Source organism: Rutidosis leptorrhynchoides, chromosome 11, assembly GCF_046630445.1.
Source record: "Rutidosis leptorrhynchoides isolate AG116_Rl617_1_P2 chromosome 11, CSIRO_AGI_Rlap_v1, whole genome shotgun sequence".
Taxonomy (NCBI): domain Eukaryota; kingdom Viridiplantae; phylum Streptophyta; class Magnoliopsida; order Asterales; family Asteraceae; genus Rutidosis; species Rutidosis leptorrhynchoides.
The window spans coordinates 283,490,522-283,504,540 of NC_092343.1; the positions used below are offsets into that span (position 1 = coordinate 283,490,522).

The window sequence follows — 14,019 nt, forward strand, 5'->3', positions numbered from 1 at the left end:
TCATGTACAACCTTTCAAGTGTGGGACTCTCCATTCTGATTGAGAATTTGTGGTTCAATGATTTTTGATGGTTGTTAGAAATTAGGTTTGAATGATTTAGGGCTTTTGGAATTCGAAGTGGTTTGTAATTCGTGTTTGATATGAATTACAGAGGGGAGGTGATCCTCACACACCACTTTTTGATCCATTTACATCTAATTACCTATTTACCCTTATTTATATTTACTATAATAATATATAAGTTCAACTCCGAAGATTAATCTAAGGACATAACTGTGAGTTGATGAGACAAAAGTGTACATGGATCAAAAAGCGGTGTGTGGGGATCACCTCCCATTAAAAAGGGAAATAAGCACGCATACATCAAATTAATAGACGATTTGACGAAAATGCCCCTCACGTGACCAGCACATGATATGTCTTAACGGTCCTAATTCATGTCAGTGAATCTCTGTGACTAAAATTGATATTTTTGAAACCTCAATGATTAAAGATGCAAGAAAAAAAATTATAGTGACTAAAAATGCAATTTTTAATAAATACAGTGAGTCAAATGAAAATATGATATAGGATACACCAACTTATTTACGAATTCGTATTCGTATTACCTACGAATTCTTATACGTATTTATATTTATCTGGTTCATGTCGTTACTTTCTGATGTTACCAAATTAGGGCTGCAATCGCAATAATCAAAGATCAAATGAATATGCGATTCGATTATAATTATAATAACCCATCTCTTGTTGTAATTGCGTAGACCGACATACCTGATCGTATATAAATTATAGATTTATCATAAACCCTAATTTCCATAATTCATCTTTATTTCCCTAAATTACGTCACTAATCGATCGCTGTTCTTTGTTGAATCAGTATATATTGTATCTATAATCATCAATTTGTTGATAATTTAACCGACTAAAACCCTTGGTCACCAGTTTGTAATTATAATAAGGTTAAGGTTTTTTGTTCTTACGATGGATTCGGATGATGATATGCATGATGCGAACGATGTTTATTCATATGATGAAGATTATTATAGCGGTGATGCGATGGATAGCGATGATGATAATAATGATGTTTATGGTCTTGTAGATAATGATGATGATGGTTTTGATGAGGCTCCAGTTAGTCGGTTGCAGGTATATTGATATGTATAATTATCATATTAATTATAATTATTCTTGTATCTGTTTACTTGTGATTTTATGCAATATTCCGGTTATTGTTTCAATTACAATAAGTTTGTTGTAAAGATAACAGCTTTAATGATTATTAGGTTGCTAGTGTTAGTAAGGTTAATATTGTACAACAGAAAAGGCCTTATAAAGGATATTCAGATTTTGTGATTTAAATTATGGTTTTGGATGTGCAGCTTTAAATTGATTATTGGGACTTTTAGAATTATAATTAGATATATGGTTGATTAAGGTTAATGGATGATTATATAATTTTAACTTCTATCCTTCTTTTAGAAAAATTATAATGTCTTGACGGAAGATGATATACGCCAATGTCAAGAAGATGATATCACACAAATTGTCTCAGTTTTATCAATTTCAAGAGATGATGCGTGCATTCTTTTGCGCCGTTATAATTGGTAAGGCATTTAAGCCTTTTGACTTTTTCGATTAATTGACCTTTTGACGTTCTTTTGGGGTTGTGTATTATATTTTTAAGCTGGTTTTGTTCCCTGCAGGAATGTTAACAATGTTCACGAAGCATGGTTTGCTAATGAAGACGAAGTTAGGAAGGCTGTTGGTCTTCTAAACAAAACAGATTTTAAGCCACCAAAAGCTGAGGAGGTAATTGTTTGGGTAAATAAGTTATGGTAGTGGTGGTTATTCCGACCCGTTATTTTGAATGGTTTTTTTTGTTTATCATTTCAGTTTATGGAATGCTTATTTTGTTTTATTTCTAACGAGGCAAAAATAAAGGGTGCCCCTCGATTGTTGTCTTTAGTGTACCCGAAATTCACAGTTTCTTTAAGATTCCCATTAAAAAAAAATTAAGAAATACAAAATGATAAATCGTTTTAATAATATTCAGTACACCGTGTAAACTTAATAAAGTAAAAAGCTTTGCGTAGAAAGTGTTTACATTCATCAGCCAACACTTTCTTCTTCTTATCTGGCCACATCTAAATCACTCCGTTGCGTACCTTCAGATAATTTGGTTTTCTACTTCTTTTTTTCACGTTATATAATTACTTTTTTTGTGTGTTTTTCTAAGGTGTGTTGTGGAATCTGCTTTGAATCTTATCCACTTGATAAGATTAGTTCAGCTGCATGTGGCCATCCTTTCTGTAATACATGCTGGAGAGGTTTGTATCTATATATGCTTACACGTAAAATAACTATATTCCATGTTTAATGTTCGTATTGGTTGTGGTAGCCTACATAAGCACATCTATCAACGATGGTCCCGGATGTTTGACGTTGAGATGTCCCACGCCATCTTGTGGTGCTGCAGTTGGTGTAGATTTGGTCAACATGTTGACTCCAGATGATGATAAGAAAAAGTATAGACGTTACCTTCTTAGATCTTATATTGAGGACAATAAAAAGGTACTATGTATATTTTAATCAAACCATCATATGGCGTCATTTCGATTTACTGCTTTTTACAATCTTGTCAAGTGTATGTATATATGTATGTATACAACAATAACAACAACAAAACCCAATACTACACATAAGTGGTGTACGGGGGAGGTGAGATGTAGACAATCTTTCCCCCCTATTCGAGAATAAAAACAAGTCATTTCTATGTATGTATGTATATGTATAATCATAATTTTATGACTATGTTTATAGACAAAGTGGTGTCCTGCACCTGGATGTGTTTTCGCCATTGAGTTTGAACATGGAAGTGGAAGATATGATGTAACGTGCAATTGTTCGTACAGCTTTTGTTGGAATGTGAGTATTTAGAGTTAATTTTCAAGTTTTTATGAAATATTTATATTTACTTTTATAGATTATAAAGTTTGTTACTCTGCGGGTACAGTGTACAGAAGAAGCTCATCGACCCGTGGATTGTGAAACCGTGTCAAAATGGATAATGAAAAACAGCGCGGAGTCTGAAAATATGAATTGGTAAATGTTCAAACATTATGATCCTTTAACCTCAAAGCTTGTTTCATGGTTTATTCCATATTTTATAATTTTATAATTCCTAAATTTTGAATTTTGATGCTGATGTAATGCCTTACAGGATTCTAGCTAATTCTAAGCCTTGCCCAAAGTGTAAACGTCCAATTGAGAAGAACCAAGGTTGTATGCACATGACTTGCAATCCCCCGTGCAAATACGAATTTTGCTGGTACGATTTGGTTTCATGTATTGTGTTGATTACCTTTCTTGATGATATCTCTTACTTTTTTTTTTCAAACCCATTATTGTTATTAATTGGGCTGAATTTGTTCATAATTCATTTTTCACGGTTAAATCGGATAAACCTAGAAAACACAGCTAGAGTGAGACTGGTTGAAAGTTGCCCAAAGAGTACCCGAACGAAATTTGAAAATATCACTCTTGTTTTGAAACTCTTATTTTGCCACCTCTAGGTTTTTATAGCTCCTATTTTGTTTGTTTGTGCTGTTTTGTATAACTTTAATTAATATTTTTAAAACTTGTACATGTAGGCTTTGCCTTGGTCAATGGTCAGACCATGGGGAGAGAACGGGTGGCTTTTATGCTTGCAATCGTTATGAATCAGCAAAGCAAGAGGGAGCGGTAACGAAATTATCTTATTTTTCTGCAAAAAAATTTGGCATTGCCATTTTTGCATCTTAAATTCTTGACCTTTGACTTGTATAAATTTTGCAGTATGATGAAGCTGAACGTCGAAGAGAGATGGCAAAAAATTCTCTAGAGAGATACACTCATTATTATGAACGCTGGGCTACAAACCAATCGGTATGCCTATTTCTATATATGTCTTAAAATAAAATAATGGTCTTATTGTTGTCATTCTATGATCTCTTAAAAATATTTGAGCTTTTAAAACAGCCAAATTTCTGCAAATTTAACTTAACTTTAAAATTTATTTAATACCTAGATCATGCATATGTTGATATAAATATTCGTTTGTGAATCTACGTTGGGCTCGTGGATTTTGTTAGTCATAATTAGGACACCATGGTTATCCAACAGAAAGTTCATGTATTTGATATATACTTACATTTTTATTTTATTTTTCAATGACAGTCAAGGCAAAAAGCACTAGCGGATTTGAAACAGATGCAAACTGTTCATGTAAGTTAGTAATTTGATTTTATTTCTTTTTTTTTTTCTATTTCGAAAAAAAATAATCCCTACTATTTTTCTAACTTAAAGCCATTAATAAAAGGTCTATTAAACTTCTATAACTAACTTGATAAATACTCCGTACTAAACTAATAAGAACTGTAAATATACTAATGATAAGGGGTCGTATCACAGGCATTACATGAATGTCGATTTCATAAATCACCTAAGTTTTGCTACCTCTTTATAGTAAGAGAGAATATTGGGGTATCCATTTTGCATCATTGGCATGTCTATAAATATTTGTTAGGCCTTGAATAACGTCATTTAATGATTCGGATTAATTAGTTTAGTTAATGATATTTTTAGCCTTGATTCCATTGACTAGTTGATAGTTTATGTTTCTAATCGCAAGTATAACCGGTACTTCTCTTTAGTAAGTATCGTATGTATAATCTGTGAGAGCAATGGAAGTCATTCAATAGCTACTAACAATGACGTGAATATATTCATAAATGATTGGAAATCTGATAAATTTTATGGTTGATGCACGTTTAATTGGTAGATATTGTCACTCAAAATGTAATTATGTCGACCATTAAAATTAAGGGTTTGTATGGTTCAGGAAGAACCGAAGAACCGAACCGCAAATGAGGAATCGAGCGATTCCCAAACCGAATTGAGCTATTTAGATCCGGTCCTCGGTCTACATTTTTCCTCTTTGGTTCGGACCGAACTGGATCGAACCCGAAAATAACACTAAAATAACCGAACCGGACTGAAAACATATGGTCTGGTTCTCGGTCTATCTTTTTATTACAAATTGGGACTCGTGACATAACCGAACCGAACTAGTTGGTCCGGTTCTACTATGCACACCCCTAATTAAAAATGTTTTTCTCTTTTCTTTTTGGAATAATCTCTTATATGGATATGGATATATGGATGTCACGTATCGTGACATAGTGTCTTTTTCTCCACCAAAAGTTAAAGAGAACTAGCATCGGCATGACATGACAAGAGTTACAATTCTGATTTCCATTGTGGTGCTCATGCACTTAGTTTAACTCTTTGTTCTTATATTGTCATAGCACCAATTTCGCCTAAGTTTCACAACACTGGTAGACACCAATTATGCCAATGTCTCGTAAACACCGGCACTGGCAGACTAACTCCAATCAATTCAAAAATAGAAGATATATATTAATTCGCGAAATTCAATACCCCTTCTTTTTATCCCTTTTTGCGTTTTGGCTGCCTCGTTATGTATAAACGGTTTATGTATAAAGATATACATACATCGAACACTTTTAACACAACGTAGTTCAATATAGTGATGATCTTGCTACAACTTAAGAGACTAATTTTAATTATTACAAAATATGAATTGTGCCCCTTCCAGGAAATAGTCTTTTGATAGATAACTCTTAGTCTTAACAAAAATCTCAATACATGTCCCTTTGTTTCATGTCGAAGTGTCAGTCTAACAAATCTTGACAAACAAAAACATTATTGCTAATCTATCACTACCTTGAGTAGGTCTTTTAACAATAGTACTTTTCCCTCTAGCTTGTCATATTCTTTTTGCAATGTTAATAGTAGTCCACCTTTTCATCTACACGTATGTTAAGCCTTTTTGTTGTCAGCAACTTTGTCTTTATTGGCTATGATGGCAGTAATTACACCATCCAATATGCTTTTAACTGTATCTACTCTTTCAATTAGAGGATCAAAGGTCAGATGAACTTCATGAATATTTAGTCAGGACTTTGATTCTCTAATGGAGAGAGTGGATAAGGTCAAAAACTTGGTGGATGCAGGTGTAAATGATTCGATGTCAACCATTATCATGTCACTAAAGACAAAGTTGCTAACAACATAAAGACTTAACGTGTCTGTAGAAGAAAGAGGTGAGCGACTATTTTCATTACAAGAAGAATATGAAATGTTAGAGCGGAAAGTGCTCTTGCTAGAAGACCTACTCAAGGCATCGATGACAAGCATTAGTGTTTTTATTTTCCAATATATGTTGAACTAAGAGGTACGTGAAGAATTGGTGGTTTTTTTAGACTAAAAGTTACCCATCTAAATACTTTTTTCCTTGAGGGGGCACTATTTTGTAATAAGTGGCATAAGTCTCTAACTTGTAGCATGACCATTACTATATTGAACTACGTTGTTTTCAATTGTTCCCAAGTGTTTATAGCTTTATTTGTTTGGCACGTAAACTGTTTATCAAATAGGTGCTGGGGCGCGATGATCAGGGAGTGGGCCATTGAATTTCTTCAATTAATATATACCATCTATCTTTGCTTTCGTTAATGTTAGACTACTAGTGTTGTAAAACTTTGGCACAATTTGTGCCAAGACAATAAAACAACAAAGAGTATAGTTAAGTGGTTGAGCATTGCATTGAAAATCACAATTGTAACTCTTGTCATGTGATGCCTTTACTCATTCTCTTTAATTTTAGAAGTATTGAAATTTTGGGGCTGGGTGAGTCACGATTCATTACATCTATAGGAGATATTAATTCAAAAAGTAAAGAAAAAAAATGTTTTGAATGGCTAAAATAATCACATTTACGGTGACAATATTTACCGGTTAAACGTGCATCAAATTTTCCAATCATTCCGAATATATCTACATTTCATCCTCATTAGTAAGCATCCTATTATAGTTACAAACTCCAGGTATACACACACATTAGGTTAGCCTTGCCACAAGCTTTATGGGTTCTATTTTCTTTCAATATGATGTACAACTTGCTATTACTCAAGTAGAGGACAAAACTCTTTTAATGTAGTGTGTGTCAAGTATTTACGACATCCTGTCGTGAGTTTTAAATATCGAATGGGACATGCTTAAGTGTTCACTTGCAATCCTGAGAACTCAGCTTTGTTAGAAGACTATTGTTATTCCCTTTAATTTCATATCTAATATCCGTAAAGCGTTGTCGAAATGTAGTAGTTTGGGAGATGGTGTACCCTTTCTTTCGATGATTGATCCTCTCCTCGTAGTTCAAGTATAAATGTTGAATCAGGCTACAACATGTTATTACTTGTTAGCAAATTAGTTTTTTTTGTTGATAAAATGAAAAAAAAATTACGGTACGGCATGCAGTATCACAATCACAATTATTATACTATAGTCAAGGTTGCAAAACTTGCTACTCGGGGAGCACTCGGTCGAGAATTTGGTTTTGGCAACTCGGGGATTAAACGGATTGGATTTTTTTTTTTATACATTTTAATAATAAATTTCAAAATTATGTGTAAATATGGTAGAAAACCATAAACATAAACATAATCTTACGACATGTCGATCCGATTATTCCTTTCAAAATTATGTTAAATGGCTTTTGAAAAATCGGATCGACATGTACTTAAAAAGGAACAATTGGGGATTATTTGGGAGTAATCAGGGACTTTTACGACAGTGGTTATAATATGGATATAATCTTTTGCCTATATATATATATATATGAATCTGTTCATATCTCTTTTTCAGCTTGCAAAACTCAGTGAGAAGCAAAAGCTACCCGAAACACGTTTGAAATTTATTATAGAGGCATGGTTGCAGGTAATTCCACTGTCTTAATTTTGAGTACCTGTGCATGTACTAAATTCTAACCAACCAATATTAAAGATATTAATATGGTTATGTACTCATGTGAATTTGTTTTATTTCTTTGTAAACATCTAGGCTAGTTTTTTTAGGTATGACATGTTAAATAACATTTGTATTGCCCTTTACTACTGCAGATAGTTGAATGCAGGCGAGTGTTAAAATGGACATATGCATACGGGTATTATATACCCGACCATGAAACTGCAAAGAGAGATTTTTTTGAGTACTTACAAGGTATGTTGAATTTTTCAAACTGTTTTTAAGACGTACGAATCGAGTTAATATGAATTATATGTTGCAGGTGAAGCAGAAGCTGGCTTAGAAAGGCTTCATCAATGTGCGGAGAAGGAACTACTTACTTACCTTAGTAATGATGAAACACCTCAAGACGATTTCTTGGTATTTCAAATAAAGTTGACCAATTTGACTAGGTAATTTGTGTATTACATTCACTGTTGTAAAAGTCGGGTCAAAGTCCGAGTCGGTCAAAGTATGTCAAAGTCAAATTAGAAAAAAATAAATTATAGTCCCTTCAATCTCTGATTTATTGTCTAGTATTTCATTTTGGGATGTCCCAAATTAACTGTCCACTTCCATAAATAAATAAAAATAATAAGGTAAATTTGTTCATGCCCTTAATGTATGCATGTAACACAGAAAGATAGGTAAAAAGTAAAGGGTAAAGCTGAAAGCTGACAAAAAGTACTATGTAATAATGATATTTCTTAAACTAGGTGTTTTTTGTTCGTTGACAATAAAGATGGGACAGAGGGAGTACTTTTTAGTTGGTCTTTTTTCATAACTAGGTAAACATGGGGATGCTCTTTTACAAAATGTCCCTTTTCTTCAGTTTAGTAAAACCAATGCATCTTATGCTCATTTGTGCTATAGGTAGAGGTGAGTGGGCTTAACACATTAAAATGGGTACATTTTCGTATGGGTCGAGTCAGGTTGGGTTGGGTCCACTTAAAAATATCTCTTCCATATATTTCTTTCAAGTTAGAATGTTAGATATGATAAGAAAAACTATGTCATTACAATTGTACATGACATAACTCAGATCAATATGATCATCATCGAGTGGGTTGAAGTCATCATTACTTTTAGAGGTTGTACTTCTAAAACCAACTACCAAAGATTTGCACGATACATGTTTATTAAATGTCAATGTTGGTCAACGTCTGTCTTGACCTTGTCTCGACTTGACCATTCAAGGTCCTGACCGACTCGTCTCTGTCTCGTGTGTTTTTCAACGTTGCTTATACTTTTATCATATAAAATATTTCATTTATACCGTTTTTACCTTACGTTTAAATAGAGATATAGTTTTCTAATAAGCACGTGTTTTATGCAATCTAACAGTGTCACACGAACCTACTTTGAGAACTTAGTGAGAGCACTAGAGAATGGACTTTCTGACGTGGATTCACACGCAGCATCAAGCAAAACGAGTAGCTCAAAAGACGTTGCTGGACCAAGCAAGCCTAAAGGTGGCAAAGGAAAAGGGTCCCTCTAAAGGTGGACCCCGCAAGCCGAATCGATGACTCAACAGGGTGGTCATGTGATCAGTGCACATTTATGAACCCAAAGAACGTCACCGCATGCCATATATGCAACACACGTAGGTGAAAACAGCTCGATAATTATTCACGGTTAGTGGAAATTCACTACACGTTACGCCTTGACACAAAGATCGAAAGGATCCAGTTTGTTGCAAAATTGGAATCGTTATAGGTGGTAATGTGGGTACTTGATGTATATATTTATATGCTACCCTAGGTAACACCTGGGTGCATGGTTTAATGGTCACGACGGTTTGTTTTGTTGACTTGGTCTAATTGTCTGAGATGTAAATTGATGGTTGATGTTTTGAATTGAAGTGGTTGTGGATGATTTGTGTTAACTTATAATGAGGTTTTTCGTTTAGTTTGTAATGGAGTTTTTAGGGGGAAAAAATCTGAAACCAAGTGAAGACAATATGTTGTTCTTGGAATAAAAGAGTGTCTACGACCAATTGTAGAAAAACAAACTCTAAAAAAAAGAAAAATGTGCATTGCTTACTTTTTTTACAAGGTTATCACTCTTGAAATACACGTTTTTTTTTTTTCTTTCTTTTTTTCCTCAACATTAGTTTTCTCAATAGTATTAGCTACTTATTCCACCGGGTAATGTCATTGTAGAATATATTGAGATTGCCACAAACAGAAACAGTCACTGGATAACCTTTAGTCAGATACAAATTGTCCCCCCCAAAAAAAAAAAAAAAAAAAAGTAATTTGTTTAACGTGTATTGAATGTAAAACAATTTATAATTTAACGTTTATTGGGTTGTTAGGGGAGACTCGTTTTTAAATAGTTTTCATTTAGTTAGTTGTTTTCTAGGTACTAGCTTCTCCGTTGCCCTCGTTTATTTGTATTCCTTGTTGAGGGCGTTTCTTTTGAAAAACTATATCGTTTCTATATGAATTTTCGTTATTATCGCCAGAAAAAAAAAGAAAAAAAAATCATTCATTTATTAAATGTTATTATATATTACTATAATATAATTATAATTATATTATATTTTTCCTTAAAAAAACTAAATGCTAAGCATATCACTTCCAAAAATTCTATTCATGTTGACAATTTCAGTGACTTCATGTCATCAAACTAGTTTTTATTATTGTTTAGTCTTAAATTTATTGAACACCACGTCTGTTAGCAAAGCTGTTAAATCTGCTATGAACAATTCAAAATGCTCTTTTCTTCATTAGTTTCTCATTCACTTTCAAAGTTAGTTATTTAATCATCCATTTTCAGCCTAATGTAATACTCTATGAAACTTCAAAAAATCACAACTGTATTCAGCAGTTGCGCTCACATTAACAACACACTGTTGATTTAAATCTTTATTCAGAAATTTTTTCCAAATCAGGATCGACCGAGGATGTCAGAATCGCCTAATGATCCCTTATCTTCGAGTAATGCATCAACTTCATTTTATTTTGAAGCTCATTCAGGCCTTGAAATATGCATTTCTTCACCATCTATGATCACATTCTTCGATGGTTCTCGATTGAATCCTATCAAAGAAGCATCTTTAGTTCTCCATGATCAAGAACAAGAAGAAGAGCAAGAAGAAGAACAAGAAGAAGAATACGATGTAGTTTCTTGGTTGGTATCAATCAAGAACGAGTCCATGAACACTTCGGCTATATGTTTTTCAGAGACTTGCGGTACTCATTCCCCTAAATTCTCCATTTTTCACTATGATTCTAATTGGGTTTTCGATTAAAAAATCCGAATCTTCATCTAATATTTCTTGGATAACCGATAGCAGTGATGAACATTCATCTTGTTTATCATATTCTAGTACTGAAAACGGTTTAGAAATTATGGATTTTGAAGAATGTTAAAGGTGTATCCACAACACCTTTCCATAATACAGGTCATGCTACAGGTCAAGCAAGTCAAGCTAAAGGTCAAACTGATATGCACACTGTACAAGCCATATGCAAGACCACATCAGACTCACTCTCTGCAGCCTACATCAAACATCACCAATACTTAGTTGATTGTAAATCCATGTAGATATTGATTTTACTCACGTGCAGAATAGTTAGTTAGATAGTTTGTTATTTTCTGGTACTTGTTATAGCTGTAGCAATTACCAGTACTCTACTCTTTATATACTGTACATTGGATCCCATTTGGATTAAGTGAAAAGAATACAATTTTCTCTCTCTATCTTCATCTTCTTCTATCTTCATCTTCTGCAAATCACTTTATGGTATCAGATAATCAACAACGATCCACCAAAATTCACACACAATCATGCACACAAGGTGTATGATTAAATTCCGCAACCAAAATTCATAACAACTATCACAATCTTCTTCTCCATTTCACATATAATAACAATCATTAACCCTAAAATCACAAAATCTTCCAAAACATTCATCAACAACAACACAAAATTGATCAAAGCATCTGCTAACCTAAATCAACCATGGCGACTACAACTGCTACAGATCTCAACACAGAAGACACAAATTCAAGCAATCATCCTCTTTACTTACATCAAAATGATCATCCAGGCATCATACTCATCTCGAAGAAGCTAACCGGTTCAGATAACTATAGCAGTTGGAAACGATCTATGATGATTGCACTTAATGCCAAAAACAAGCTCAAAATCATCACAAAGGAATACAAAGAACCAGAAATCACATCACCTCTTCGAGCACTATGGGAGAGGAACAATGACATGATTATTTCATGGATTTTAAACACTGTCACAGAAGAAATTAGTAATAGCTTAAGTTTCATCAACTCTGCACATCATCTCTGGCATGAACTACATGAGCATTATTCACAAATTGATGGTCATAGAATCTATCAATTAGCTCATGATATTGCACAGCTCAAACAGAATAACAGCTCCATAGAGATTTACTATCACAAGCTCAAAGGTTACTGGGATGAAACAGATGCACTTGAAGCTCCATACATGTGTATCTGCACCTGCACATGTGCCAATGGCAGACTCAATGGAGAACGTGAACAAAGGAAGAGACTCATTACTTTCTTAATGGGACTTGATGACAGCTACTCCAATATTCGAGGTCAAATCTTGCTAATGCAGCCTTTGCCAAGCACTGCAAAGGCTTATGGTATGATCAAGCAGGAAGAAAAGCAAAGAGAAGGGATCTTACCTACTCCAGTCACTCCAGCAATCATGTCTTTTACTGGAAATGGACCTAGACAGTTCAACAACAACACTTACCAAAGGTTCAATAAAACTCCCTCAACCAGCACTTCTGACAGAAGATCAAGCTTCAAACCTGGAGTCAAGTGTGGTACCTGCTTTAGAGAGGGGCACACAAAAGAGGAATGCTACAAGAACATTGGCTATCCACCAGGACACCCACTGCATGGAAAATTTCCACTAAAAGCTTCTTTCAACAAACCTAAAACTATTAATACTGTTTTTGTTGACAATGCAGCTATTACTCCAACCCTTCAACAGGATCCACCACAAGTGGGATCATCTTCAAATGATGTCATAGCTGCAAGGATGGATCAGTTACAAAATCAACTTAATCAAATGATGCTGATGATGCAACAGACTTCCCAAATTCAGCCACATGAGGGTATAATTTCTTTTGTTGCTTCTATTTTCTCAAATTTTGACAATGTTTGGGTTATAGACAGTGGGGCTACAGATCACATTTCCATTTCCTTACATCAAATGCACAACATTCAACATCATACCACACCTATTCTAGTCCACCTTCCTAACAAACACACAATTAAAGTATTCACCACTGGATCTGTCAAATTAACACCAACTCTCACACTTCACAATGTTTTCTATATTCCCACATTCACTTACAACCTTCTGTCTATTAGCACAATCACACATCAATCACAAATTAATGTGAATTTCACTCACTTTGAGTGCATATTTCAGGACAACAACAAGAAAGTTGCCCATGGGATTCTCTGTGATGGACTCTACATCATTCATCCTACAACCAAAATGTAACAACCCGACATCGTTTTACCAAAAATACGCCTAAAAAAAAAAAATTTGTAAGGCAGTGTATCTGGACGGCGTCCAGTTATCTGGACGGCGTCCAGTATTGAAAGACAGGACGACGTCCCAAGCATTTGGACGGCGTCCAAATGAACTAAAGTGGACTGATCAGTTTTTTCAATTTCACGCGAGTGGAAAACCCGCTTCCCGACACTTTTAAAACGAAACGACTTTCACAACACATCATATTAAGTAAAATTAAGATATTTCCACAATAAACATAAGTTTTACAACACCGGGCCCACAATGACCCGTTTTACAAATAATGTAACGATTTCAACCCATTTAATTCTTTAGACGGATTAGGACTCTATAACCCAACCCAATACCAAGAGCATAATCCCGGAGACTACCAAATCCCCAATCCGCGTCCATATAACCAAAAGCTACCCCTTCGAGCCCAAGCGCTCCTATGCATCTAGTCTAACAACTAGCTAGCTTCATAACAAAATACCTGTAAAAAGGTAAACAACGAGAGGGGTAAGCCGAGGCTTAGTGAATGCAATAATTATACATATACATATATAATGTACCTACTTGCATACACTTACTCACAT

At 34.3% G+C, this 14,019-nt stretch overlaps 1 protein-coding gene and 1 pseudogene across 1 annotated transcript; both read left to right on the forward strand.

Annotated features, from left to right (window-relative positions):
- Positions 1 to 649: 649 nt before the first annotated feature.
- LOC139877872 (probable E3 ubiquitin-protein ligase ARI8) lies at positions 650 to 9,813 on the forward strand (annotated as a pseudogene).
- Positions 9,814 to 11,872: 2,059 nt separating this feature from the next.
- LOC139875548 (uncharacterized) lies at positions 11,873 to 13,411 on the forward strand. The gene has a single exon (XM_071862883.1). It carries the CDS (start codon positions 11,873 to 11,875, stop codon positions 13,409 to 13,411), a length of 1,539 nt encoding a protein of 512 aa, XP_071718984.1.
- Positions 13,412 to 14,019: the final 608 nt, after the last annotated feature.